General features: G+C 36.9%; 3 protein-coding genes and 2 long non-coding RNA genes across 8 annotated transcripts in view; 2 read left to right on the top strand and 3 right to left on the bottom strand.

Moving 5' to 3' along the window:
• Positions 1-15,691, top strand: part of LOC126611107 (uncharacterized) — a 52,818-nt gene extending 37,127 nt beyond the window's left edge. The window contains exon 3 of the long non-coding RNA XR_007618713.1: positions 15,494-15,691. This is a non-coding gene — a long non-coding RNA (uncharacterized LOC126611107). The remainder of the gene's footprint in view (positions 1-15,493) is intronic.
• Positions 113-16,357, bottom strand: LOC126611101 (vegetative cell wall protein gp1-like). 3 transcript variants are annotated; one of them, XM_050279278.1, is made up of 3 exons: positions 16,108-16,355; positions 15,044-15,742; positions 113-216 (listed from the first exon to the last, which is right to left on the bottom strand). In XM_050279278.1, the coding sequence occupies exons 1-3, from the start codon at positions 16,238-16,240 to the stop codon at positions 182-184; spliced, it is 867 nt and encodes a 288-aa protein (XP_050135235.1). In that variant the 5' UTR covers positions 16,241-16,355; the 3' UTR covers positions 113-181. The 3 variants fall into 3 exon arrangements, with proteins under 3 accessions (XP_050135235.1, XP_050135236.1, XP_050135234.1); XM_050279279.1 differs by lacking the exon at positions 113-216 and adding an exon at positions 12,719-13,227 and having other exon boundaries at positions 15,044-15,747; positions 16,108-16,357; XM_050279277.1 differs by lacking the exon at positions 113-216 and adding an exon at positions 12,719-13,227.
• Positions 2,168-3,370, bottom strand: LOC126611108 (uncharacterized). The gene is made up of 2 exons (XR_007618714.1): positions 2,845-3,370; positions 2,168-2,603 (listed from the first exon to the last, which is right to left on the bottom strand). It is a non-coding gene; the product is annotated as an uncharacterized LOC126611108 (long non-coding RNA).
• On the bottom strand, positions 7,711-8,680 carry LOC126611102 (36.4 kDa proline-rich protein-like). 2 transcript variants are annotated; one of them, XM_050279282.1, is made up of 2 exons: positions 8,498-8,680; positions 7,711-8,458 (listed from the first exon to the last, which is right to left on the bottom strand). In XM_050279282.1, the coding sequence occupies exons 1-2, from the start codon at positions 8,604-8,606 to the stop codon at positions 7,965-7,967; spliced, it is 603 nt and encodes a 200-aa protein (XP_050135239.1). In that variant the 5' UTR covers positions 8,607-8,680; the 3' UTR covers positions 7,711-7,964. The 2 variants fall into 2 exon arrangements, with proteins under 2 accessions (XP_050135239.1, XP_050135237.1); XM_050279280.1 differs by having other exon boundaries at positions 7,711-8,680.
• Positions 16,358-19,057: 2,700 nt separating the features above from the next.
• On the top strand, positions 19,058-20,321 carry LOC126611098 (uncharacterized). Its single transcript, XM_050279276.1, has 2 exons — positions 19,058-19,649; positions 20,006-20,321. The coding sequence occupies exons 1-2, from the start codon at positions 19,146-19,148 to the stop codon at positions 20,114-20,116; spliced, it is 615 nt and encodes a 204-aa protein (XP_050135233.1). The 5' UTR covers positions 19,058-19,145; the 3' UTR covers positions 20,117-20,321.
• Positions 20,322-26,739: the final 6,418 nt, after the last annotated feature.

Here is a 26,739-nt window from a genome sequence, read left to right as displayed (position 1 = left end):
TTTATTTAAATTATTAAAAAAAATGAGTCCAACCATCAACCGCCACATCATGCGTCTACAAAAAATAGTCTAACAAATTTGATATTCCTAGCATTTTTTCTTTCTTAATGTCGTAATAGCTAATATATATATATATATATATATATATATATATATATATATATGTATGTATGTTTCAAGATCATCCGTTGAAGAAGAAATTGCATTCATCATAACCTGCCATGTCACAATCATGCAAGGGCTGTGTTAGCATCTTGTATCATTCATCCAAAGCAACACCAATTTAAAGCAAAAGAGATAAAATTAAGCAAATTTAGTGTGGGGTCACCCTATAAGAAAATATAAAGTAATACTAAAGATATAGCTCACCACAATTAAAGTAAGAAAGATAAATATCATGCAAGAGATGTGTTAGCATCTTGTATCATTCATCCAAAGCAACACCAATTTAAAGCAAAAGAGATAAAATTAAGCAAATTTAGTGTGGGGTCACCCTATAAGAAAATATAAAGTAATACTAATATTATTAATTAACTACTTGTTAAACTTTTTTTTTTTTTTGGGAGTTGAGCGATATTGTCGTTAAGTTAGAAATTAGATTTGTCACTGACGGAGTTCAAACCCACGCCATCATGCAATGGCGTCACTCATCTCTACCACTGTGGTAGAAGGCCACCTACAACTACTTGTTAAACTTTATAAGCATATATTTAATAGATGTAAGAGTCATAGGAATTTAGCTAGAGACAGGTTCTTGTCAAAAGATGCACATGATGAGCAATGACACCAATGAATAGGATGTAAGATTTTTTTTTGAAGAATTCCTAGTAACATTTGTTGCGTGACTGTCAAGTGTCGATGAGTGTAAATCTCGACCCATCAATAATTTGATAATCACTCAGCCATTGAGGAGCATAAATCTCGATTCATCAATAATTTGACAACTGCCTAACTATTAATGAGAATAAACTGCGATTCATCACAGTCACCCATATACGTGCAGGTGATGCTAGCTGGCTAGCAAAACTTTGAAGAATTAATCATTCCCCATTAGGGGTACACTCAATCAAATTGAAATCGATTGAGGGTCCAAATCAAAATGCAAAGTTCTGCATGGCTTTTCCTTGATTACCTTTTCCAACAACCCTGCTCCCTTACAGAAGAGAGAGACGTTGATTTTCATCCAATATTATCTCTTTGTTTCTGGATGTTACTATTTAAATCCTAATATATTAACCAAGACAGGATAATGTTCTACCAAACATTAGTTTATCGTTTGAGGAAAAAGAGAGGAAAAAAACACTTAGTTTTTGTCATGGTTTCTCATCCTGTATCGACGTCTGTAGCATGTCTGCATCCAATTTTCCAGTCATCGAGTAAAAGAAAGAGCTTACAGCTTACTGAATTATTATATGTTTCTTGGGAATCTAAAATATGTAGATCTGCTTGTAGGTTTACAAATTAAATTTGCACTCAAGGACGTGTACTTCTAATTATTTTCTTCAAAGTTCTATAATTTGATTACCATTATGGTTAAGGACAATATAATCGAGTAAACGAAAGTTATCTTTTTGTCAAGTGATACTCTCATGCTGTCACCCCGCCATTAACAACGATTAGGGTACTTAACCCCCCAAAAAAAAAAAAAAGATTCGGATTTGTATTAACTTTTTGAAAACAAAGTACACTAGATTTAGTAAGGAATTTGGATACGTAGGCAAACTTATTTAATTTTTCCATCGCAATTTAGATTAGTCTAAAGTAAAATAGCGTTTGAAATTTTAAAGAAATGACTACTTGTCCTTGAATGAAACAACTTGTCCTTGAAGGAAAGTTCTGCGAAAATATCAAATGCAATATGCCAAAATAATATCTTGATATGAGGAAAATTTGGACTTACTTGGATCAACTGTGACAAGCATGGCAGTCCCTCCAAAGTCACAAGTGCCTCCAGCGATCTTCGTGTTCTGCCAGTAACTATTGAAGGCATACGAAGCATACGACAACAATGTGTTGGGCTGGTAGTAGGACCCATTGGGCCAGATTGACTTGCAGTCTGCCCCGGACCCACACGCATAGTCCAGGGCTTCTTGGATTATCGGGTCCGGCACTGTCGGCTTCACCACGCACTACACGGCAAACTGCGGTGGCTTTTTCTGTGGAAGGGATGGCGGTCCGGACGGTGGAGGGAAAGCTATTGGCGGCGGAAGGACTGGTGGGCTCAGGACCGATTTGGCTGGGGTTGGGATTGTGGTTGGTGGGTGTGGGCTAGGCCCATTTTGTGATGGGTTTGGGATGGGTGAGGAAGTGGGCCCAGATGGAGGAGGATTTGCAAGAGGTGGGTGTGGAGGAATTGGTAGGGATACGGAGTTTGGGGCTGGAAGAGGGAGATGTCCCGGTGCTGGTGAATCCAACGGTGGTGATGAGGAGGGAGAGCTGGCATCGAACGGTTGGAATTCAATATTTGGGGAAGCCAACGTAAAATGCAAGTCCAAGTGATTATTGCTTTCAGTCTGTTCTTCTCTAATTCGTGGATTGATTTGCTTTTGTGTAGTTTTGTGTCTTGGGGTTTAAAGAATTGCGCAAAACTTCTTGCATCTGCACTAAAACAAACCACAGAATTAGTTGTAAAAGTTGTTCAAGTTACTTAAGTTGTAAGAACGGAAGTACGCATGCAATTAACATGTCGCACTAATACTATCTCAAGTCAATCACATGCTAAAACCACAATATGCGAATGAAATTTCATCAAACAGATACAAACTCTACATTAAAATCTCATCAAACAGATAAAACCACAATATGCGAATGAAATTTCATCAGAAGCTAATTAATAAGACAAACGTTGAAAAATGCGGATCTTGCCCAGTTTTTCTGGCGCTCTGTTCGTGCAGATGGACAAAGAAAATTTATGCTTTTAGCCGCTGTTCAGCTCAGCGCCCTATTTTTCTCCAATTCGTCGTCGTCTTCTTCCTCAAGAAATAACCAGGGTTTTACTCTGCTCAGGAGTAAGGGGGGAAATTTAGATAAGGGTAGTTCAAATGTTTTCGCGCATGTAGCCCAATAATATTCAAGGATGTTTTCGTGAGTTTGATATGAGTAGTTCTGTTTACACCCAAACATTGCCTCTGGACACCTATTTCCTTGACAACCCAGCCTTGCCAAAGTTTACAATTATGTGGACGCCCATCTTTATTTGTGAACCACTGAATTTTTCAAAACTCGCCCTACAAACAATTTTGTTCGTTTTAAACAAAAAAATAAAAGATTATTTCCACCAAAATGATCAGATAAAAACTTGGGGTTTATGGTTCATATATAAAATTACGGTTTAGGGTTCATATCAAAATTATATATCTTAGCATTGTTTCCTCTAATTGGAAAAAAAGAAATGAAAAGAAGAGAGACTAGGAAGAAAAATGAATGAGATAAAAAAATTACGTATATACTAGCTAGGGAGTTATCAAATGGTGTGCTAATTAAGTGGTGCGCTATAATAATGTGATTACCAAAAGAAAGCAGAAAACCTGAGGCATCAAACTACTAACAAAACCACATTTTACACCACATTAATTTGAGTACTACATGATGCACAAATGATCCGATACATAATTTAGCGGTTTTTTTTCCTCCCCCCATTCAAATTTATCCTGCCATTCAACTGAGGTTACCAGAGCAGGATTATAAAAAGACTGGAGACAGATTTTTGTGTAGCTAGGACATTCGACTTGGAGGTGGTTTGAGAGGAGAGTGAGACTAAAAGCAGGCCAGGTTAACATGTTAAAATCGGGGTGGGATAGGGGAAGGGTTTTTTGTGTCTTGGCTTGTTCGGTCGGATCTTAGAATTTCTCGTAGGAGTGACATAAGTGCTTTGTGTTGAGAGGTCGGTGCGAGACATACGTTGCTGACAGGAAAGGTTGATTGAATTGGAACTTGAAATGTTTTAGTGACATTATTGAAAATGTTAGGTGATGACATGTCTTATTCTTTTTCCCTCTGTATTGTCGATATGGTGGTCGATATCGATCGTACGATCGCTAACCTGTGTTTTTTTTTTTTCCTCCAATAAATTGATCAAATAATTGAAACATAAAAAAACATGGTGAAATTTGAATTAAAATGTTGTGCAAAGAAAACATTACACGAACAATAATTGAGTGTGATGGAGCAATTATATTCCCAATCCCCTTTGGATTTGGTGGATGTGATTCAGCAGCATAGATTTAAAAATCGATATTTCGCGGATATTATCGTTTTTTTCATATAACGATATTTCGTGAGTATTTTTATAATTATCGTTAATATATCGCGATAATATCGATATTATCGCGATATTATATATAATATCGCGAGATGAACCTAAAAATATTTGAAAATTTCTGAAAAGTCTCAAACATGCACATAAAGGAATTCGAACCCCTCCCATCTAACTCCTTCAGCGACTTGACCACTATACCACTTACGTTTTTGTGAAAGCATGCTAAACTATTTATATATATGGTTTTGTTTTGAATTCTTTTTGCAAGAAACAAATTTGCACATATTCCAAATTTTTGTGGTATTATATTTTAAATTGTGTCAATTAATTACTTAGTCAATGGCATGTGGTTTTTAATTTTTCTATTTTTTATTTGGTCACTTACATGTATGGTTGGAAAAAATTCCCGAAAATCTCAAACCAAACCGAAAAAGTCCCAAACCAAAACCATCCCGAAAAATACCGAAATTTGCGATGTGGGATTGGTTTCCAAATCCCATTTGTTTGGTAATCCTGAAATCCCGAAAAATACCGAAGTATTCGGTTTCCTATTGACTTTTGGGTTTCGGTTCTTGAAAGTCATTGCCATGGTTGCTAACTACTCTTCACAATACACTTACTCTACACATAGTGATGATGAAGATAGTGAAAATTTTGAACCTCATAGGAACTCTATGTGGTACTTAGTCACTAATGTATCTTACCATGCAATGTATAAAGTGTAAAATATTGTACTAATTCATTATATATAAATGATTATGGTGTGTTTAAACTTCTTTCATTAATTATTATATATTTTCTACACTCACAATGTTTGCCAGCTCGCTATATAATCAACTTAAATCAGTTAAATCCATCATGCAATGCATTTCCTTCCAATTTTTTGTGATAAACTAATAGATAATTGACTAAATAAACATCTTGCAAAGTTTTAATAAAAATTTCCAAGTTTTTCTTACAATTTCCGTGGTTTCCATGTAATTTTTATCGATATCGATATTATCCCGATATTTCCATCGATATTTCCATGTTTTCGGACTACCGATATTTCCGATATTACCGATATTTTCTTCCTTGTTCAGCAGGACTTGGATGCAGGAGAGGAGAAGGCTCGTATTTTTGGAAGCCTTGGTATAAATATAGACAAACTTCCAAAATCCATAAGAAAGTTGTACGTGTTGCATGTATCTTACATGTGGTACCTGACGTTGATATTTTTTTTTAAGCCTTGACGTTGATATTTTATTCCTACTGATATCTTACAAACGAATGCAATTAAAATAATTCAATGCACTACAGTCTACACATTCACGTGAACCTGCAAACACGTACGCTATATCAACAGATACAGACATACACACACAAGGGAGAGAAACCTATATATATATATATATATATATATAATACACTACCAAAAATTATCATTTGTCCAACAAAGTTTTATCATACATAACCAGAAATTACCATTTTTCTGACAAAGTTTTGCTAGACGAACGGTATTTTGTCGGCCAAATAGTCTTTACCTGACAAAATAAACGTTTGTCGAGCAAAACGGTCAAACGTTTTGGTTTTTGCAAATGCTTTTGCCCGGCGAACAGAGTTCGACGAGCAAAGCTTACGTCGTGGGTTAAAGTTTTCGCACCAAGATAAAAGTTTGGCACATAAAATGGCAACCTTTACACGACGAACCTTCCAGCTTTCGTCACTCAAAGGTATATGTTGTAATTAGGGTTTATATAGTTGAATATCAGTGCGCAACAAACAAGACTAACAATTAATAAGAATATTATTAAACAAACTGAGAATGCCGAAGCGGCTACAAAACCCTAAGAGACTACATTGTGGCTAACTTATTGTCAAACTAAATTACAAGCTCTATTTATAGAGAACTAAACCTACGAAACCCTAACTCGGATGAGCTAAGCCCAAATCCTAAACTAACAAGCAAAACCCAAATACTAAAATAAACCTAAATACTAATATTTTCCAACACCTCCCGTCAAACTCATGGTGGTACACGACATGAGTTTGCCAACAAGCAGATGTGGATGCAAGCCTCCAAATTCCGATGCCGATGCCGATGTCGATGCCAATGCCGATGCCGATGCTAATACCAATACCAATGCCGATGCCGATGCCGATACCAATACCAATGCCGATGCCGATGCCAATGCCAATGCCAATGCCAATGCCAATGCCGATACCAGTACCAATGCCAATGTCAATACCAATACCAATGCCAAATTCCAATACCATGCCCAATGCCAAATTCCAATACCATACCCAATGCAAGAATACGAGGGCAACAAAACCTCAAAACAACCAATTTTTTTTCCTTCCTTTCCCCCCCCCCCCCCCCGCTTTTTTTTTCTTCCTTCTTCCTTCCTTATTTTTCTTCTGTGTGAACCAACCAGCAACATTAGCCTTTCTTTTTTCTTGTTTCTTTTTTTTCGCAGGTGTACGGTTGTGGACGGATCCAGATGCAAGGTGGGGCTGGGGAATGCAGAAATCTTAGTGCGATGGAGCATTTTCAAATTTGGGTGTGAGACAAATTCACCAAATTCTTTTTTTTCAAAAACAGAATTTTTTTTTCCTTTCTTGAAGACTACCAAGGACAAACTGAAAAACCAAACCAGAAAACGTAAAAAATTTACGGATGGAAACTGGAAAGAAATAAAACTGATACGAACAAACAGAAGCAGATTAGATCCCGAAGAATCAAACCTACTCTGATACCAAGTTGAATATCAGTGCGCAACAAACAAGACTAACAAATAATAAGAATATTATTAAACAAACTGAGAATGCCGAAGCGGCTACAAAACCCTAAGAGACTACATTGTGGCTAACTTATTGTCAAACTAAATTACAAGCTCTATTTATAGAGAACTAAACCTACGAAACCCTAACTCGGATGGGCTAAGCCCAAATCCTAAACTAACAAGCAAAACCCAAATACTAAAATAAACCTAAATACTAATATTTTCCAACATATATTTCATAAGGCAGAGGTAACAGACATGATTGGCGTATTTAGTTCCTTAGATGATTTTCGATGTCTGCAAAATTAATTTCAACAATCAAGCTGTCAAACTTATTTGTATATACTCTAAGATTGCACACACCAAAAATCACCAGTATTACTATATTAGGTAACAGGACGAAATTCTTCGACGGTTAGAAACGAAAAAATCATAATTTAATGGTTATTTGAGCTCTAATTTTGATAATTTTATAAAACTACTACTCGACTCTATAAGAATATAGTGAAGAATCCTATCATCAATTTAAAATATTTACACTAGTGTCTCAGTTCAATAATATAATGTCATATGTGAGTTTCTTTAATTACAAATGAAGTTGTATTATTAGACCATGATGTCACGGGCACGGTGGTGGTGTTCCATGTAAGTCCTCTACAGGAGATTGACGAACGGTGAAAAATGAAGGTCTTCTTTAAACTCAGGTTATTATATATACTTCCAAGGTTCAAGAAAATAACATGACTAAATTACCAGTCTATCGATCTGATACACTCTTCAAGTAAACAAAACAAAACAAAAACGAATAACAGATTTATCCTCATGTAGTTTTTACGTCCAAACTTTGACATGCTTTATTATCAGCTAGCCGGCGCCACATATCACTAATGATGACATGATTAACAACTACTAAGTGTGATTTAGGAATAAGATATGATGATCATCTATGCAGGACACTGGAATCCAGAGGGAGGAGTCTTCCCACAAGCAATGAGCACCTGAAGAGCAATGGGGATGATGAGGTTGACATTGAGAAGCTTAGCCTTGATGGTGGTGCAAAGGCAAATAGCAGCGTCCAAGTCCACCAGTCCCTGAAGCACCGGACAACATGTATCTTTGGCACTGCTTCCAATTCCAATGTGGATAAGACCACCCAACACATCTACACAAGCTCCCAATTTTAGGGTGTCGATGGGACACGTGTCCTTTGGTGGAGATGGTGGTGGTGGTACTAACTTTGGTGGTGGAGGAGGGCATGGTGTTTCGGTGGGTGGAGGAGGCTTCACTGGGACAACTGGGGTTGGTGTTGGTGTTGGTGGTGGGCTTGGCACTACAACAGGTGGTGGTTTCACAACAGGAGGTTTGGGATGGGGAGGTGGTTTGGGAACAGGAGGTTTCGGATAGGGAGGTGGCTTTACAATGGGTGGTTTAACATGAGGTGGTTTCGTGGGTACATGAGGAGGAGGCTTTGCATGAGGTGGTTTGACATGCGGTGGTGGGCAATAGGAGTTAGCAAGAGAAGTGAGCAAACTACCCAAGTTGAGAATGAGGACTAAGAGCAAAGCCAGAGCATAATTGATCTCCATGTCAATACTACAACTCCACAACTCTCCAGAGAGTTGAGTACAAAACTGGATGTTGAAACCCAATACCAAGCAAATGGCTTTATAGAGGCTTTATGGGTACTGAGACAGACCTAAGTGTTAGTGTGTGTGCTTGATAGAGAGAGATGTTGAAAATTTTGAGTAGAAATTTCATTGTCCCACATTGGTCATTATTAAAAAGTTCCCTTACTTTATAAGGTTTTATCCCTTATAGAAAGCAATTGAAGTAATAAACCATAGAGAATAAACTCAAATCTTGGAGTTGAACTTTGTGGTGTACTAATTGATAATTAATATATAATTGGAAAGTGTTATTGGCACTCCAAAAATTTCATTCTACACTTCTCATACGTGTATTTTTATTTCCTAATATAGAAAGTTTGGAGTGTAACATAAGATTTTTGAAGTGTTAATAACAATTCTCATATAATTAATTATCAAAAGATGGGCATGGGGACAAAAATAGGTTTTCAACTTAAAAAGGACAAGGTGTTTTTTTGGGGATGGGGTGTTCGTTTCCTTCCTTGGATAGTACTAGTCAACTAGTGTTACCTCTTTCTCAGTTTAAGTTTAGCCATTCCTATCCTATGAATGAGAAGCAATCGCATTCGCATTTGGGTGTCGGCCATACACATTATTATATATTTTTGAAATTAAATTTTGTTTTTTTTGAAATTTGAATGTAGGAACTTTCTTTTAGAGTAAATTATATTTTATCACTTTATTTGGGTCACATAACAAACTTATATCTCATCTTCTAATCCTTACAATGTTTACATCAATTAACTTACGAATTCGTTAAATGTTTGACCACTGTTAAAAAATCTGTTAAGTTAACCGTTAAGTGATTATGTGGATAAACGGCTAACTTGACATATTTTTTTTATGGAAGTTTGATATGAATTCGTAATTTAATGTATGACGTTGCAATGTTTAAAATATGATGTATGAGTTTGTTATGCGACATAAAATTGAGGTAGTAAAATGTAATTCATTCTTTCTTTTAATTTACATAGGTGCTAACCCTAGCTGCGTGAAATTGCATTTCAGAAAGTACAGGTGGTGTAAGCCGGGTGAGCCGACGTTGGTCCATGCATGGCATGTATATATATAACCATCATGTACATATATAATAGGTTGAATTTATTTTTTCAAGTTAAGGATAAGAGTAATGCTTCACCCGTTGTCACAAAAAGATCATTGAATGACATCTGAAAAGTCATTAGGGTTTGTATTATTTTGTAATGTGAAAAGTCATGTTCGCCAAAGAATTGCCTAAGGATAGTGTTTTTTTGTTTTTTGTTTTTAATAAACGATAATATTTACATTAAGGATAGTATTCTTAGCATCTAGTTTTGCTTTCTACACACCCTTATCAATTTTGGTGTTTGATCTTTATCAATTCATTCGTTCCGACTATCAAAAATTAAGATTGTGTGTGAACAGTAAAAATAGGTGTTTGGATAGCACTACCTTTGTATAAATATGGAGGAAATAATGAACACATGCATGTATTGTCATCATCTTCCTATTGCAAACAAGTCTGTGTATTGGCGTTTAATGGTGAAAGTCCAACCTCTCGGTCACTAGACGCCATTTGAAGTATGTCTAAAAATGGTAAAGCAGCTGGCCTACTTTTGGTGCAAGGTATCTTTGTCGACAAAAACATTGATCTAGCTAGATATTCTATCTCGACTCTTGAGAGGAAAAAAAAAAAGTAGTAATGCTAGCTTGTTACGAAACAAGTTTCATTGGGTATTTACTATTAGTTTTTATATTTTGTTTGAGATATGGGCAAAATATATTGAGGAGATTAGGGATGAAGAAAGATCGAGGGAGCGACGGGACAAAACAAAGAAGAAGGAATGAAAACAAAATCTCGAAAGTGAAAACAATTCAAAGTATATAATTTTAAATTTTAGTTTTTAGATTTCGTTTTGTACACCTTTCTTTACACATCTTCTCTACATCTTTCCCAACATCACTTCTCCACTCTTCTATGCCCACATTTTCTCATGTTCTATCTTTAACATATAGAATAAAAAATAAAAAAAGAATGATTATCAAACAGACTCTAGAATGTTATATGAGGTCATCCTCATTATGAGTTATTACTTATTGGTGAAATAAAAGCACCCTTCTTTTTAATCCTGCTAAATCATAGAAATATGTGTGTATGCAGTTTTTGGACAATCTAGAAATCTCAAAGGGAATATGCAACGGCTAGCCAACAAGTATATTCCATGTACATAAAATGGACACTGGAAGACAATATGATCAATACAACTTCACATTAAGAGAAATAGTGAAGGGTATGTCCTTACACAGTCCTATTATGCGGAAAAAATATTACGAATGTTTGGTTAATTTGACTGCAAACCTGATGCAACTCCTTTTGATGCTGGATTCAAGTTGGAGAAAAATAAAAGTAATGTCATATCTCAACTTGAATATTCTCAAGTAATTGGAGGTCTAATGTATTCGATGAATTCGACCAGGCCTGACTTAGCTTATGCAGTAAGTGTGCTTAATAGATATATAAGTAATCCGGCACAAGAGCATTGTGATGCTTTTGGAAGACAAATTTGTATGTACCATTAAATTTAAGTTAAATTAGTTAGAAATGCATTGTAAAAGATTAGATGAATGGATTTGAAATGATAGATACAGTGAATTGAGAGGGATTTGCAGAATGCTTACTTGAAGTTGAATGAATCAATACTAAATCCATTTGTTCATGTTTGTGTGCCTAAATTCATTTAAAAATTTTCAATCTAATATATTTGGAAACTTGCAAATTTCTATTCCAATCATATATGTGGTTAAGGATAAAGGTAAGAAATCAAGAAAACTCGGAAGGATTTTGATATAGGCAAAGTTTGAACATGAAGTTTGCTAGTCGATCGACCCGTGATTTGGGTTCATGATGCCAAAACCACCACATGTGATTCTTTCACAAACAAAATTTCCTTGTATAAAAAAAAAAAACATGGGGACAAAAATAGGCCCTAGACTTTTTCAACTTAAAAAGGATATGGTTTTTTTTTTGGGGATGGGGGTGTTCATTTCCTTCCTTGGATAGGACTAGTCAACTAGTGTTTACCTCTTTCTTAGTTTAACTTTAGCCATTCCTATCCTATGAATAGACAGAAGCAATCGCATTCGCATTTGGGTGTCGGCCATACACCTTACTGTATATTTTTGAAATTAAATTCAGTTTTTTGAAATTTGGATGCAGGAACTTTCTTTTAGGGTAAATTACATTTTACCATCTTATTTTGGGTCACATAACAAACTTATATCTCATCTTCTGATCATTCCAATGTTTACATCAATTAACTTACGAATTCGTTAAATGTCGGACCGCTGTTAAAAAATCTGTTAAGTTAACCGTTGAGTGGTTGTATGGATAAACGGCTAACTTAATAGATTTTTTTAACGGAAGTTTGATATGACAACGAATTTGTAATTTAATGTATGGCATTGCAACGTTTAAAATATGATGTATGAGTTTGTTATGCAACCTAAAATTGAAGTAGTAAAATGTAATTTATTCTTTCTTTTAATTTACATAGGTGCTAACCCTAGCCACATGAAATTGCATTTCAGAAAGTACATGTGGTGTAAGCCCGGGTAAGACGACGTTGGTCCATGCATGGCGCGTATATATATATAACCATCATGTACATATATAATAGGTTAAATTTATTTTTTCGAGTTAAGGATAAGAGTAATGCTTCACTTACCGTCACAAAAAGATCATCGAACGACCTTTGAAAAGTCATTAGGGTTTGTATTATTTTGTAATGTGAAAAGTTATGTTCGCCAAAGAATTGACTAAGGATAGTGTTTTTTTTGTTTTTTTTCACCAACAATATTATTTACATTAAGGATAGTATTATTAGCACCTAGTTTTGCTTTTCATACATCCTTATCAATTTTGACTTTTGATCTTTATCAATTCATTCGTGCTAAATCAAAGAAATAACTCATAATATCAATGATGAGATCATACTCATGATGAGTTATTTCTTATTGGTGAAATAAAAGCACCATTCTTTTTAATCCTGCTAAATCAAAGAACTATCTGGAAATCTCAAAGGGAATCTGCAACAGCTAGCCAACATGTATATTCCATGTACATAAAGTGGACACTGGAAGACAAAATGATCAATACAACTTCACTTTCAAGTGCCACTACTTCTAGCCAAAGTTCCATTTTCACTCACAAATATGGAACTCCTCCTAAATAAAATGTGATGTATACATAGTGTGTAGCTCTCTTCTGAAAGATAAATAAATTTTTAAGTTAACAGAATTTGATGCTAGAGAAACCAAAAATTTTAAATTATCATTTGTAATTGACATGATGTGGTGATTAATGGTTAGACTCTTTCTTTAAATTATTTTAAAACATGAGTCTAACCATTAATTGCCACACTATGCATCAACAAAAAATAGTCTAACAAAATTGATCTTCCTAGCATTTTTTCTTTCTTAATCTCGTAATAGCTAATAGAGTCATATATATATATATATATATATATATATATATATATGTTTCAAGATCATCCGTTGAAGAAGAAATTGCATTCATCATAACCTGCCATGTCACAATCATGCAGAGGATGTGTTAGCATCTTGTGTCACTCATCAAAGCAACACCAATTTAAAGTAAAAGAGATAAAATAAAGCAAATTTAGTGTAGGGTCACCCTATAAGAAAATATAAAGTAATTATACTAAAAATATTGCTCACCACAATTAAAGTAAGAAAGATAAATATTATTAATTAACTACTTGTTAAACATTTTTTTTTGGAAGTTGAGCGATATTGTTGTTAAGTTAGAAATTAGATTTGCCACTGACTGACGTCATTCATCTCCACCACTGTGGTAGAAGGCCACCTGCAACTACTCGTTAAACTCTATAAGCATATATTTCATAGATGTAAGAGTCATAGGAATTTAGCTAGAGACATGATCTTTTGTAAAGGTCAAAAGATGCACATGATGAGCAATGACAGCAACGAATACGATGTAAGATATGTTTTTGGAGAATTCCTAGTAACATTTGTTGCGTGACTGTCAAGTGTCGATAAGGAGCATAAATCTTGACCCATCAATAATTTGACAATCACTCAGCCATTGAGGAGTATAAACCTCGATTTATCAATAATTTGACAATCGCCCAACCATTGAGGAGCATATATAAACCTTGATTCATCAATAATTTGACAATCACCCAGCCATTAAGAAGTATAAATCTCGATTCATCAATCATTTAACAACTGCCTAACTATTAATTAGAATAAACTGCGATTCATCACAGTCACCCATAAACGTGCAGGTTATGCTAGCTAGCTAGCAAAACTTTGAAGAATTAATCATTCCCCATTAGGGGTACACTCAATCAAATTGAAATCGATTGTGGGTCCAAATCAAAATGCAAAGTTCTGCATGGCTTTTCCTTGATTACCTTTTCCAACAACCCTGCTCCCTTAGAGCAACTCCACCCATGGAGCCCTCCCCCTGGCAATCCACTATTCAATCCACCCTATTGAACAGTAACTGCCTTAAATGAATAGTAACTACCATTAATAAACAATAATTGCCATTTACATCTCCACCCTTGAAACCCTCCTCCCTGGCTATAAGCAATTAAAATAATTTTTGTTTGTTTAAATAATAAAAAACCCCTCTCTCTCTCTCTCTCTGACACAAAAAAAAATAAAAAATTGCAAAGCCCTCGGGCCACAGGCCCGTCGACTCCCCACCCCCCCTTCGCTCGGGCTCCCACCGTCGCTCGGCCTCCACACGGCTGGACCTCTCTCCACCGGGCCTCCGGCCCCTTCTTCTCCACTGTCCCCCGAGCAACCCACATGGGTGGAGTTGCTCTTACAGGAAAGAGATGTTGATTTTCATTCAATATTATCTCTTTGTTTCTGGATGTTACTATTTAAATCCTAATATATTAACCAAGACAGGATCATATTCTACCAAACATTTAGTTTATCGTTTGAGGAAAAAGAGAGGAAAAAAAAACACTTAATTTTTGTCATGGTTCCTCATCCTGTATCGACGTCTGTAACATGCGTTTTTTGCATCCAATTTTCCAGTCATCGAGTAAAGAAAAAGCTTACACAGCTTATTGAATTATTATATGTTTCTTGGGATTTGCATTAACTTTTTGAAAACAAAGAACACCGGATTTAGTAAGGAATTTGGACTACGTAGGCAAACTTATTTAATTTTTCCGTCGCAATTGAGATTAGTCTAAAGTAAAATAGCGTTTGAAATTTTAAAGAACTTAACCACTTGTCCTTGAATGAAACAACGTGTCCTTGAAGGAAAGTTCTGCGAAAATATAAAATGCAATATGCCAAAAATATATCTTGATATGGGAAAAATTTGGACTTACTTGGATCAACTGTGACAAGCATGGCAGTCCCTCCAAAGTCACAAGTGCCTCCAGCGATCTTCGTGTTCTGCCAGTAACTATTGAAGGCATACGAAGCATGCGACAACAATGTGTCGGGCTGGTAGCAGGACCCATTGGGCCGGATTGACTTGCAGTCTGCCCCGGACCCACACGCATAGTCCAGGGCTTCTTGGATTATCGGGTCCGGCACTGTCGGCTTCACCACGCACCACACGGCAAACTGCGGTGGCTTTTTCTGCGGAGGGGATGGCGGTCCGGACGGTGGAGGGAAACCTATTGGCGGCGGAAGGACTGGTGGGCTCAGGACTGATTTGGGTGGGGTTGGGATTGTGGTTGGTGGGTGTGGGCTAGGCCCATTTTGTGGTGGGCTTGGGATGGGTGAGGAAGTGGGCCCAGATGGAGGAGGATTTGCAAGAGGTGGGTTTGGAGGAATTGGTGGGGATACGGAGTTTGGAGCTGGAAGAGGGAGATGTCCCGGTGCTGGTGAATCCAACGGTGGTGATGAGAAGGGAGAGCTGGCATCGAACGGTTGGAATTCAATATTTGGGGAAGCCAACGCAAAATGTAAGTCCAAGTGATTTATTGCTTTCAGCTTGTTCTTCTCTAATTCATGGATTGATTTGCTTTTGTGTAGTTTTGTGTCTTGGGGTTTAAAGAATTGCGCAAAACTTCTTGCACCTGCACTAAAACAAACCACAGAATTAGTTGTAAAAGTTGTTCAAGTAACTTAAGTTGTAGGAAGGGAAGTACGCATACAATTCACACGTCGCACTAACAGTATCTCAAGTCAATCACATGCTGCAACATGGAAATTAAAACACATTGCTTGCATGATAGGCTTAGGATACTATCACATTGACATATTGTCATAATGACAGTATCTCAAGTCAACCACGCAGTACAAATTGAGAAGTTAAAACACATTGCTTGTGTGATAGTCTTGAAATATTAACATAATAACACTCCATATGCATATAAGTTTCTCTCGCTCACGAGTAGGGTGACATTAATGATTCTAGACACAAAGAAAAGAGCTTGCTTACCACATAGAATGGAGAAAGTAGTGATTGAAATGGAGATGTAGAAAATTGGTATGATGCTCAATCGCATGCGATACATCTTGAAATAAAAAACACTCAAAAAGACCAAACTGAAATTTCTGCTTAATTTAATCATCTCCCAAGAACACACTTGGAATATATATATAGGCAGGACATAAAGTGAAACTAATTAAAGGAGATTCCTCTTCACTAGTTTGTATTACTAAAGAGTGTGTCAATTTTTGGAGAGGTGTACAAGTAAATTTTCTCACTTTTTGTAGCTTCCTTTGAATATATGCTTGCTTGGCAATGGAGAAATATGAACATTGGAGATTTTTCTGAACTTTATTTTGCTTGCTTTTCACTCAAAAGAGCAGCACACTTCATTCCCTCTCACTCTCTATATTAGGTCCTGCATTTCTCCGCAAGTTATGGGTCCTTCGATATTTTGTTTTGCATCGTCAGGGAACGCCTTAAAAACCCTTAACTTGAAGAAGATGAATCTTGCTCTAAGCATTCTCAGCTATATGGGATATTAGTTAAACTTCATACCTGCCGAACTCTTGGTTCATGCTCATCATTGAACCTGATACCAAGGAGTTTTTGTTTGCCAATGTAACCGCGAAGGCACGGAGGCTGAAAGGCCACAGACACACACCATACTGAAGTTGGGAACAAAAGAACTGCATACAACTTTTACTCGTCGTCAAGGATAAGATGCCCATCTTATTTTCTGGCATGTCATACTCTCGTATATTTCATTGCAGACACATAGTAGGTACTGACTTTCTGTTCTAGCTAAGAACACTAGAAGGCCCTATGAATATCAAGAACACATAAAATTAAGTTCCACATAAACCCCCGTAACTTGATTTGCTAAAGAAGAAGTTATCTCCTTTACTAATCACACTTAGTTGGCTATAACTCCGTAGCTCTTGAAGTTATTCTTGTTGATAGCTTTTGAATTAAGCATTCGATGTCAACCTGTTATAATTTGGCAATCCTGTTACCATTTGGCAATGATATTTTGCTACTTGTAACCTAACTCTTCCTCCTTACGGCAATTTGGGAAGAAGTTACCTACCTGGTTTGTTCGATTATGTTTTAGAGTTCAAATTTAAACACAGCCACTAAACTTGGACAATAAGTTATATGACCGTTGCCAACAACCCCTTGCCATCTACGACAAGTGAGGTTTGAACTGTTCTCAAGTTTTATAAGAAAATCCAATCATGTTCATTATTCGGAATGTCAATTATTTTTTCGCTCAAAATGTTACAAAATTATGACACCGTTGGCAACGGACTCTTGCCATCTCTAGCATGTCTAGACTTGGTAGATTTCTCGCATTTGGAAAGCAATTGACTGTACTCAACGGTCCATTTCCAAAGTACGATTTTTACCTTTCTTATAACGTATAACCTGAAATGGCATGATAACCTGTTTTGGATGAGTAGATTAGGTAAACTCATAGTATAAATTTGGGTCTCTGTGTTCGAGTTAGGAACCATTGTGTGTTAGTTGCTAAGCTTTAGCCTCATTCGGTACAAAAACAAATATGGCTGCAAGCCCTTTCCTAGATATGCTATTTGCTAATCAGATAGTGCTTGCCCAGCACATTTCATGGACTCCGCCCCCCAATAATGCATGGAAGATCAGCTTCGCTGGTCACCATGAGCCAGAATCAGGGACCGGTTCTTTTGCTTGCATTGTGAGAGATCACAATGCTGTGTTCAAAACTGCCATTGCTGGACCTTCTGGCAAGGTCAGCGACGGTGTAGTGGCACATTTAACTGCTTTCTCCCGGGCAGTTGACTTTGCGATAACTGAAGGAATTGATTACCTACAGATAGAAGGTAATCATCCATTTGTGTTTGAGATGATCACAGGCGAGACCAAGATACCCGACTCCTTGACCCGGGGGCTTGTTTTTCGTTGCATTCATGACTTGCAAAAGTTGAAGAGTGTGACATTCCGCTCGGTCACCATGGGTGACAATTTTGCTGCTAACTTGCTAGCCAGGATTGCTACTGAGCGTCAGCGAGTTGAGTTTTGGCCTGACATCCCTCCAAAGGAAGTAGCTGAAAGCCTAGTACTGGATGTCATCGGCCGTTGGATGCCTCCTTATCTTCTGAGGGAGGCATCATCTTTTGCACCCAAACGTCCCCAAAGCAAGCTTCCTAGGAAAAAACAGAGGAGAAACTACTATACATCATTTGTGTGAACATGTTTAGGGAGAAAGATTAAGGTAAAACACATTGAGGTTTAACTCTTGTGGTTGTACTACTCATCATGTAATAACCAAGTTAAACTTTTCTTAGTTTTTTACAGTTCGAATTTTTTACAGTAGTCAAAAGAGGAGTGTTAAAATCATTCGCCTATTCATTTTTTGATATTTGACACTTGACACGACACCATGGGTAGACTCTTTTTATATAACTTTATGTTGGAATAGTAATTTTGACCCTCATTTTCTCCTTCTACACGACTCCCTTTGATTTATTCAATTCAAGGGTTAGGGCAAAAACAAGTGAGTTTGGAAATCACATCCCTTATTTTGAAGGGTCATACTTGTAATCTTGAAAAAAAAATTATAATTAGGAACACAAACCACGTAATGTATTATTTAACGTGTTATAATAAGGGTTACAATTTGAGTGGAAAAGTCACGCTACAAATTACTTGCAATCTTAATTTCTTAAGAGCAACTAGAAATGTAAAATCTCAAATGAGAAAAAAAAAAATTGTTTTGGGCTTTTCATATCAGAAAACCCAATAAAAACTGGGCTTAAATATAAAAGATCAGATGTTTGGGCCTAGATTCGACATATCAGAATGCTTTTTTTTTGGTCAGACACGACATTGTATTTTGGCCGTTCGACATTTTTAATATAGTCAATGTAACGGTAACTTTCCTGTCTTGTCTTCTCCTTCTTCTCCTTATATCTGCTCATATCAAGCACCAAAACTAAACTTCACCAACACAAAAGTTCTCATCTTTTGCGACCAAAAAGCACCAACTTAGCTTTACCCCTACAACAATGGCAGTAGAAGATGAAGCATTTTCTCTCACTTCACTCAAACAACAAGAAGAAGAAGAGAGAGAGAGTTTTTTAGCTTTGAGCAGCACTTGCAAAGTGGTGGAGTATCTGCAGCCAGTGATGTCCAAAGAGCTCCTCTGCAAGTTCCCGGACAACTCCGCTTTTGATTTCGACTACACGCAGAGCTCGATATGGTCCCCGTTGGTCCCCCGGGCTTACGCTCCCATGGATTTGGATATGGACTTGGATTTGGATTTCTGGAGACCGCGAAAGCTCAATTTCGAGATGGGGTTGGAGGTGAAGAATCAGAAAAGCAGCCTCGTTGACACTGGAGCCGGTTCGGGCATTAAGAAAAAGAAGATCTCCACAACCGCAACTTGTTTCAATCTGAATCAGAGTGCTCTGAAGAACAAGGTGATGAAGAGGAAGAAAAGCAAGATGGTTTTGGCCTCTGACTTCTTTCCAACTCCTGTGAAGGTTAACTGTAACCCCATTGCATCAAAGGTACTGCTTTTTTTTTTATCTGTGTTCTTAGATTTTTCGTTTTTCATATTTTATTGAGAATCTGAGATTTTTCTGGGAAAACAAATTAAGATTCAGGGAAATTTTGAGAGATGGGCCACATTTTACAAGCTCTTTCTGTTAAATTTTGGAAATTTTGGGGAAAGATTGAGAATTTAATTAGTTGATTTTGTAATTTCTTCCGTAATTTTGGTTTCTCTGTTTGTTTTTTTCTAAATTCTTACGTAGAGCCGAGCGCACTTGCGTTTTAGAATTCATACAGCCAACTCTACTCAGTGGAATACGGCTTAATTGTTGAAGTAGTAAATTTAGCATATGAAGTTTGTGTTATTGGTCAGGTGTGGAATAAGGTGCTTAAAGCTGCCTCAAAGCATTTCAAGAAAAAGAAGAGAGATCCCATGGATCATGTGAGGCTCTCAAATTATTTGAGATCAGATGGAAATATTTGAAGGCTTAATTTGTTCCTCACTTGCAATTCTTTATTGTTTCATTCAATTTGCTAATTTCATTTAATTGTCTCTGTCAATAAGAGCAAGCATTGCTTTGTAGGAGAAATATGTTCTCTTTGTCTTTCAATTTTTGGGTAGTGATTTTCACACGTTCTTTCAAAATTAACTATGTCACCACAAAAGAAATTTACTTGTGTTTTTTACATTCCACGTTCTCTTTCGGCACTTCTCTTGTTTACACTTCTTGATCTCTTTTTGTTTATTCAATTCAAATACTAAAAAAAAAAAAATTGAAAGACTGCATAGAAAAAAGAGTAGTGTGGAAATCACTTAAATTTGCTTAAAAATCCATGCATTAATAAAATTTGCACTACAATTTTCATTCAGGAGGCAAAACCAATTGTTTTCACCGAAGAGAAATGCTAAGATCAGTCGCACATACCTAAATGAGCCAATCCATTAATTTTTGTAAGTTCTCCAAAATAGGAGCAACTATGCTTGGCCCTAAGCACGTGTACGACTGATGCTACCATTCTTCTTTATTAGCAAGGCTTGACAACATAATGGTCCTCAATCAAATGTTGAAATTGTTGGAAAATATATATTATAATATTAATTTATAATATTTATTTTCTGTATAAATGAAAAATAAGAGGCAAGTGTTATGGTTGAATTTAAATTCATAAGTTGCATCTATTCATTGGAACTTTAGACAACATTCACTATATTTCGAAAGGGGTGGCTTGAGTTCTATATAAACTCAAACATCCCACATGTCTAATGAATCGAAGAAAAGAGTTTTCTCCAATGTCTTTTATTCTTTGTTAGTCAAACTCTGAGTCGTGTCCTGAGAGTACAAAATATATAAAGTTCGTCAGAGTCCAAAGATTGAAGTGCTTTGACTTCGGATTATAGATTGTTGAATCCTAGGAGACGGATACCTACCAAACTATAAGCACAAGAGTATGGATGAAATTCTGTCTTTAGGACATTGCATTTATACAAACCTCAACCTCCAAGTTTGTCAATCTTTCTTATGCAAACCTCAATCTCCAAGTTTGTCAATCTTTCTTACTTTCTCTCTAGTTGTTTGTATTAATCTTGCATACTTGATGTTTTTTCTTTATGATTAGTATCATTGAAATTCTTTTATTATTTTCATATTTTCTAATATTGCTCCAATATAAACGAAGTAGAAGAAGAATCACCATCTCCAACTGCCTTCCAACACACTTCACTCCTCAACAACCTCTTCCTCACCTCACCATCACCGTCCATCAGATACCCCACAGCCTTCTCGATCTCATCCGCCACCACAAAATGATCACCACCGTCCTTTCTGTAGTCCAATCTCAGCTCCACGGCCAACCCCAAATCACTCATCATATGGAGAGATTTTTCAGTGTGACCGGAACAACGGGTGGTACACCACGTGTTCTTATACAAGTGGTGAGATTCTTGTATTAAAAAAATAATAACGTAAAAAATAACATTTTTTCACCATTTATATAACAACAAGTGGTATACCGCTTATGTTATAGAAACAGAGAAAAATTTCTCCATCATCTGAACGGCTATAGCTGCTGCTCTGCATACATAGGCTAGGTCACTATAGGCACACCATGCCACAAGCTCTCCAATTGGGAACTTTGAGTCCAAGGTAGTGGATTCAAATGGTGTTTCATGCCACAATCTCGTCTAATCATTCCATACTTTTGTTGAAAAAATGTCAAAACATGAAGAAGATTAAATTAGGGGTATTTTGTTTGAAGTCAAAACATTTTTTTTCAAAATTATGATTAAGTCGACTGATATTTTGTGCTTCAATGAGATGTTAATAAAGAGAGAATTTTGACAATTGATATTAAATTTAGTTGAAGAGGAAACTTATGCTTGAGTGACTTTAGTTGAAGAAAATAAATTGTGTTGGAATAATTTTGATACTCATGTTTTAGTAAACACAGGTAAGTAAAGATTGAGAATAATTTCAAAAATCATTTATGCTATGTAAATTCTTCATTGATGAATTCTTGAATGCACATTTATTCATCTAGTGCATGTCGGACCACTTTTTTTTCTTTGTGAAGAGGGGAAAAAGGTTAGAAAATGAAAGTTAAATTTTCAGTTAAAGCGCACAAGCAGTTGAAGGAAGCATGAGGGACCAACCAAACAAAACAATATCCCAATCCACAAATAAGGAGGGAAAATAACAGAACAACTCACCCAACATTATAGCCATGGCCTCCTCTGCTTTTGCTCTACCTCTCTCCACACCCACCACCCCAAACCACCTCTCTTCCCCAATCATTTCCCTCCCAAAGTTCACAACCCACACCATCTGCTCCCGCCTCAGCAAGCTCTGTCAGGAAGGCCAACCCCACCATGCCCGCCAACTGTTCGACACTTTGCCTCGCCCCTCCACCGTGCTTTGGAACACCATCATCATTGGATTCATCTGCAACAACATGCCCAATGAAGCCCTCTTGTTCTACTCCTAGATGAAATCCTCTTCTCCTGGCACCAAGGCGTCTTACTATTGAAATAAACCGAATTCCAGTGCTAGTTGCTTGTATGTCACAAGTATGGTTGTAAACATCACTCTAGCAAAGTGTGGGTTAAAGTGATTTTCTCAACCATACTCTAGTCTTCCATACCTTGTCACCCACTTAGGTCATTTGTCAATCTTTCTTCCTTGTTTCTAGGAACCACTTTACTTGTTATTAATATTTGTCTTGTCCACTTGTTAGGACAGATTTGTTAGTGAGGTATGGTTGTTGCCTTCCTCTTGTAACTTTCTTTTCAGCTCTCTATAAGGGTTGCCTTTCACTCTTGTAAAGATCATGAAAATTACAATACAAGATTTAAAACCAAAACGAAACATGGTATCAGAGCAAGAACCATAAGGTCCTGACTCTGTCCACTTTTTTTTTCTTCTTCGTTTGCTCATCATCGAAAGAGATGGTAGAAGAAAATGTCTCTAGTGCTGATAGCTCCTCATCTTCACCCCCAAACTTAACTCAAGGGAGTGAGAACATCCCAAATCAACGACTGTGTTCGGTGCTACTAAATGAGTTCAACTAGTCAAGAGCTGTGTCGCTTGCCCTATGAGGAAAATCAAAACTAGGGTTTATCAATGGAAGCTCGGAGTCTCCAGAATCCACTTCATCAACTTATGATGCATGACAAGCTACTGACCAGTTGGTTATGTCCAGGATACTTAACTTTATGGAGCCAAAGTTGTCTGAGCTTTTCAGCTACTCAAAATATTTCCTTCTTCTATAGGAGTCTGTCATAGACATGTATGGTAGCCAAAATAACTTAGTTCGCATTTTTCAACTAAAGAAGAATATTGCTAGTCTGAAGCAAGGTGACCACTCATTTTCAACATCTTGGGAGCTTGAAATCCATGTGGAATGAACTCAATTTGTACTGTCTACACACGACTGATTTCGCTGTGTTTTTTAAGAGGGATGCAAAAGATAAGGTGTTTCAACTCTTGGCAAGCTTGGGAGCTAAGTATGAAGACCTGCGTAGTCATTTGTTAATGACTCCAGAGCTGCCCTCATTTACCAGTGTGTGTCATGCAGTCTAGAGAGAAGAAACTCGACGAAAAGTGATGAATGTTGAGCCCAAATCTCACTATAAGGCTAGGGTTTTCACAACCAATCACAAGACAACTGGTGATAGAGTGTTTGGGAAGAAAACTGACTGGAAATTTTCTTACTGCAACATGAAGGGACATTTAAGAGAAAAATGTTGGATCCTACATTTGGAGTTAAAACCTAAGTTTGATAGGGAAGGCCGGATGATCAAAGATGTAAAAGGAGTCACTCCAAAAGCCTTTCACTTAGCTTGTTCCTCAGCTGATGAGATAGCAAATTTCTCAACAAACCCCATTTCCTTGATCAATGAGTTTGTAGTTTTTCTTCAAAAGAAGCAAGGAAGCAATGAACATAAGGAAGTGATAACTGAAAACCTTACTGCAATGTTAGGGAAATTTGCTGGTTTCTTGGCTGACTCGGAGAACACATCGAAAGGTAACTTTCCAGGTATAATCAGTGCCATTTCCACTGCTTTTAATGCTAATGTTACACATGATTTTTGGATTATTAACTCAGGTGCCACTGATCATAAAACTAATAAATCCTCTAGTCTACATGAATTTAAAAAAAACTAGTGATCCAATTCATGTGTCTGTTGCAAATAGGAAAAGGGAACCTATTAAAGGGAAAGGGAAAGTTAGATTGCTGAGTAAGCATACTGATTCCACTGCCTTCTATGTACCTTCCTTTCCTTTTCAACTCTTGTCCATAGGAAGAATCACTAAAACTTTAGATTGCCTTACCATTTTCCCCCTCACAATGTTGTGTTTCAGGACCGAGTTACTCAGAAGAAGATTGGTGAAAGGTTCTTCTTAAATGGACTCTACTACCTCTCAAAGGAGTCCAAATTTGTCAAAAAACTCATTGTCAACTTAAGTCAAGCTCAGGAACATCAACTCTGGCACCAACGTCTTACCTATCCCTCTAACTTATGATGACCAAGCTGTTTCCTGTTTTTTATAAAAACACCTTGAGTGTGAAACTTGTTAAATGTCAAAAGCTACTAGGCTTCCTTTTGTTTCCTCTAATTCTAGAACCAGTAGACTTTTTGAGGTTGTTCACTCAGATATCTAGGGTCCTTCTCGTCTAGAATCCTTTGATGGGTATAGATATTATGTTACATTTGTTGATGACTATTCTAAAGTGACCTGGTTATATCTTTTAAAGTTTAAAAGTGAGTTGTTTGATGCTTTTAAAAACTTTCACAACCTAATCACAAATCATTTCTCATGTAAGTTATATATGTTAATATCAGATAATAGCACTGAGTACACTTCCAATAACATGAGTAGTTACTTGAGCACTCATGGCATTTTGCATCAAACTAACTATGTTGGTACTCCACAACAAAATGATGTGGCAAAGAGAAAAATCGAGACTTATTGGGAAAGACTCGATCACTTATGATCCAAATGAATGTTCCCAAGAAATTTTGGTCTCAAGCCCTACTCACTGCCACTTACATAATTAACAAACTGCCAACTCATGTTTTGAATACTAAATTTCCATTCGAAGTCATGAAGGGCAGGTCTATAAACTTGTCTTACCTCAGGACCTTTGGTTGCACCAGTTATGTGCACATTCAAGCTTCCCATCGTGATAAACTCGACCATCGGGCTATCAAATGTGTGTTTATGGGATACTCCAGTTCTCAAAAGGGTTACAAGGTGTACAATCCTAATACTGGGAAGCTGGCAGTCTCTAGAGATGTTCAATTTGATGAATATTCACCTTATTTCCACAAAGGTTTAGAGACTAATCCCAATATGGAAGATCTTATGAACCTATTTCCACTGCCTTCTCTAGCAGAAGTTAATGAAGTCACTCATGCCCATACCAATACTAAGAATTCTCACCCCACTGAGAGTGTAAGTGAGGGCATAGCTAACTCTTCAGGACCATCAGAACTTGAACCAACTCAGCAAGTTATAAGTGCACCAAAGAGAAATCCTGCACGAGATAGACATTCACCAGTAAGGTTGCAAGAGTACACTACTTACACTGCAAGGCATCATATCTCTGCATCCATTTCTTACCACAGATTCTCACCATCTCATGCTTCTTTTCTTAACAAATTATCCAACAATTTTGAACCAAGGAATTTTCATGAAGCCTCATGCATGCTTGAGTGACAAGATGCTATAACTTAAGAGCTCCAAGCTCTGAATGATAACCAGACATGGAGTGTGGAGGATCTACCAAAGGGCAAGAAATCAGTGGGAAGTAGGTGGATATATAAGACCAAGTTCAACTCCAATGGAAGCATTGTGAGACATAAGGCATGGTTAGTAGCTCAAGGTTTTACACAAAACCTATGGCATTGACTACAAGGAGATCTTTGCTCCAATTGCCAAAATGAACATTGTGAGGGTATTGTTATATGTGGCAGTCAATAATGCATGGCCTTTATTCCAAATGGATGTGAAGAATGCATTCCTTCATGGGGAGCTTGAAGAAGAAGTGTACATGAAGTTGCCTCCGGGTCATCCAAAAGAAAAGGAATCCAACAAGGTCTGCAAACTTCACAAAGCCATATATGGTCTCAAACAGTCCCCTAGAGCTTGGTATTCGAAGCTCAGTTCAGTTCTTGAAGCTGCAGGGTTCCAAAGGAGTCATGTTGACTTTTCCTTGTTTGTTCGAAGTGGTGATACTGGGAAATTAGTGGTACTTATATATGTTGATGATCTTATTATTATAGGTGATAATGTGGGTGAAATCATAGCTTTTAAGCAATCACTTCATCAAAAATTTGCCATCAAAGACTTAGGGACCCTGAAATACTTTCTTGGAATTAAGGTGGCCACTTCTTCCAAGGGGTTATTCTTGAATTAAAGAAAGTATGCTCTAGATCTTTTGGATGAAGCTAACATGATGGAGTGCAATCTAGCTCGGACACCCCTAGCTAGCAAACTTCAGTTGCATGAAAAAGGGAACCTCTCTCGGATCCTAGTGTTTATCAGCGAGTGGTTGGGAAACTCATTTATCTAACCATTACTAGGCCTGATATTTCTTATTCAGTAA

Source organism: Malus sylvestris, chromosome 17 (genome assembly GCF_916048215.2).
Source record: "Malus sylvestris chromosome 17, drMalSylv7.2, whole genome shotgun sequence".
NCBI lineage: Eukaryota > Viridiplantae > Streptophyta > Magnoliopsida > Rosales > Rosaceae > Malus > Malus sylvestris.
This window is presented reverse-complemented; position numbering and strand designations above follow the sequence as displayed.

What these genes read in the sequence shown, in the direction of transcription:
- LOC126611098 (XM_050279276.1), top strand. Translation starts at nt 19,146, where the DNA reads ATGGCAGTAGAAGATGAAGCATTTTCTCTCACTTCACTCAAACAACAA. An exon ending in GTAACCCCATTGCATCAAAG is followed by an intron (nt 19,650 to 20,005) that starts GTACTGCTTTTT and finishes GTTATTGGTCAG; the next exon opens with GTGTGGAATAAGGTGCTTAA.
- LOC126611101 (XM_050279278.1), bottom strand. Translation starts at nt 16,240, where the DNA reads ATGATTAAATTAAGCAGAAATTTCAGTTTGGTCTTTTTGAGTGTTTTT. An exon ending in TACTTTCTCCATTCTATGTG is followed by an intron (nt 15,743 to 16,107) that starts GTAAGCAAGCTC and finishes GTTTTAGTGCAG; the next exon opens with GTGCAAGAAGTTTTGCGCAA. An exon ending in GCTTGTCACAGTTGATCCAA is followed by an intron (nt 217 to 15,043) that starts GTAAGTCCAAAT and finishes GTGACATGGCAG; the next exon opens with GTTATGATGAATGCAATTTC.
- LOC126611102 (XM_050279280.1), bottom strand. Translation starts at nt 8,606, where the DNA reads ATGGAGATCAATTATGCTCTGGCTTTGCTCTTAGTCCTCATTCTCAAC.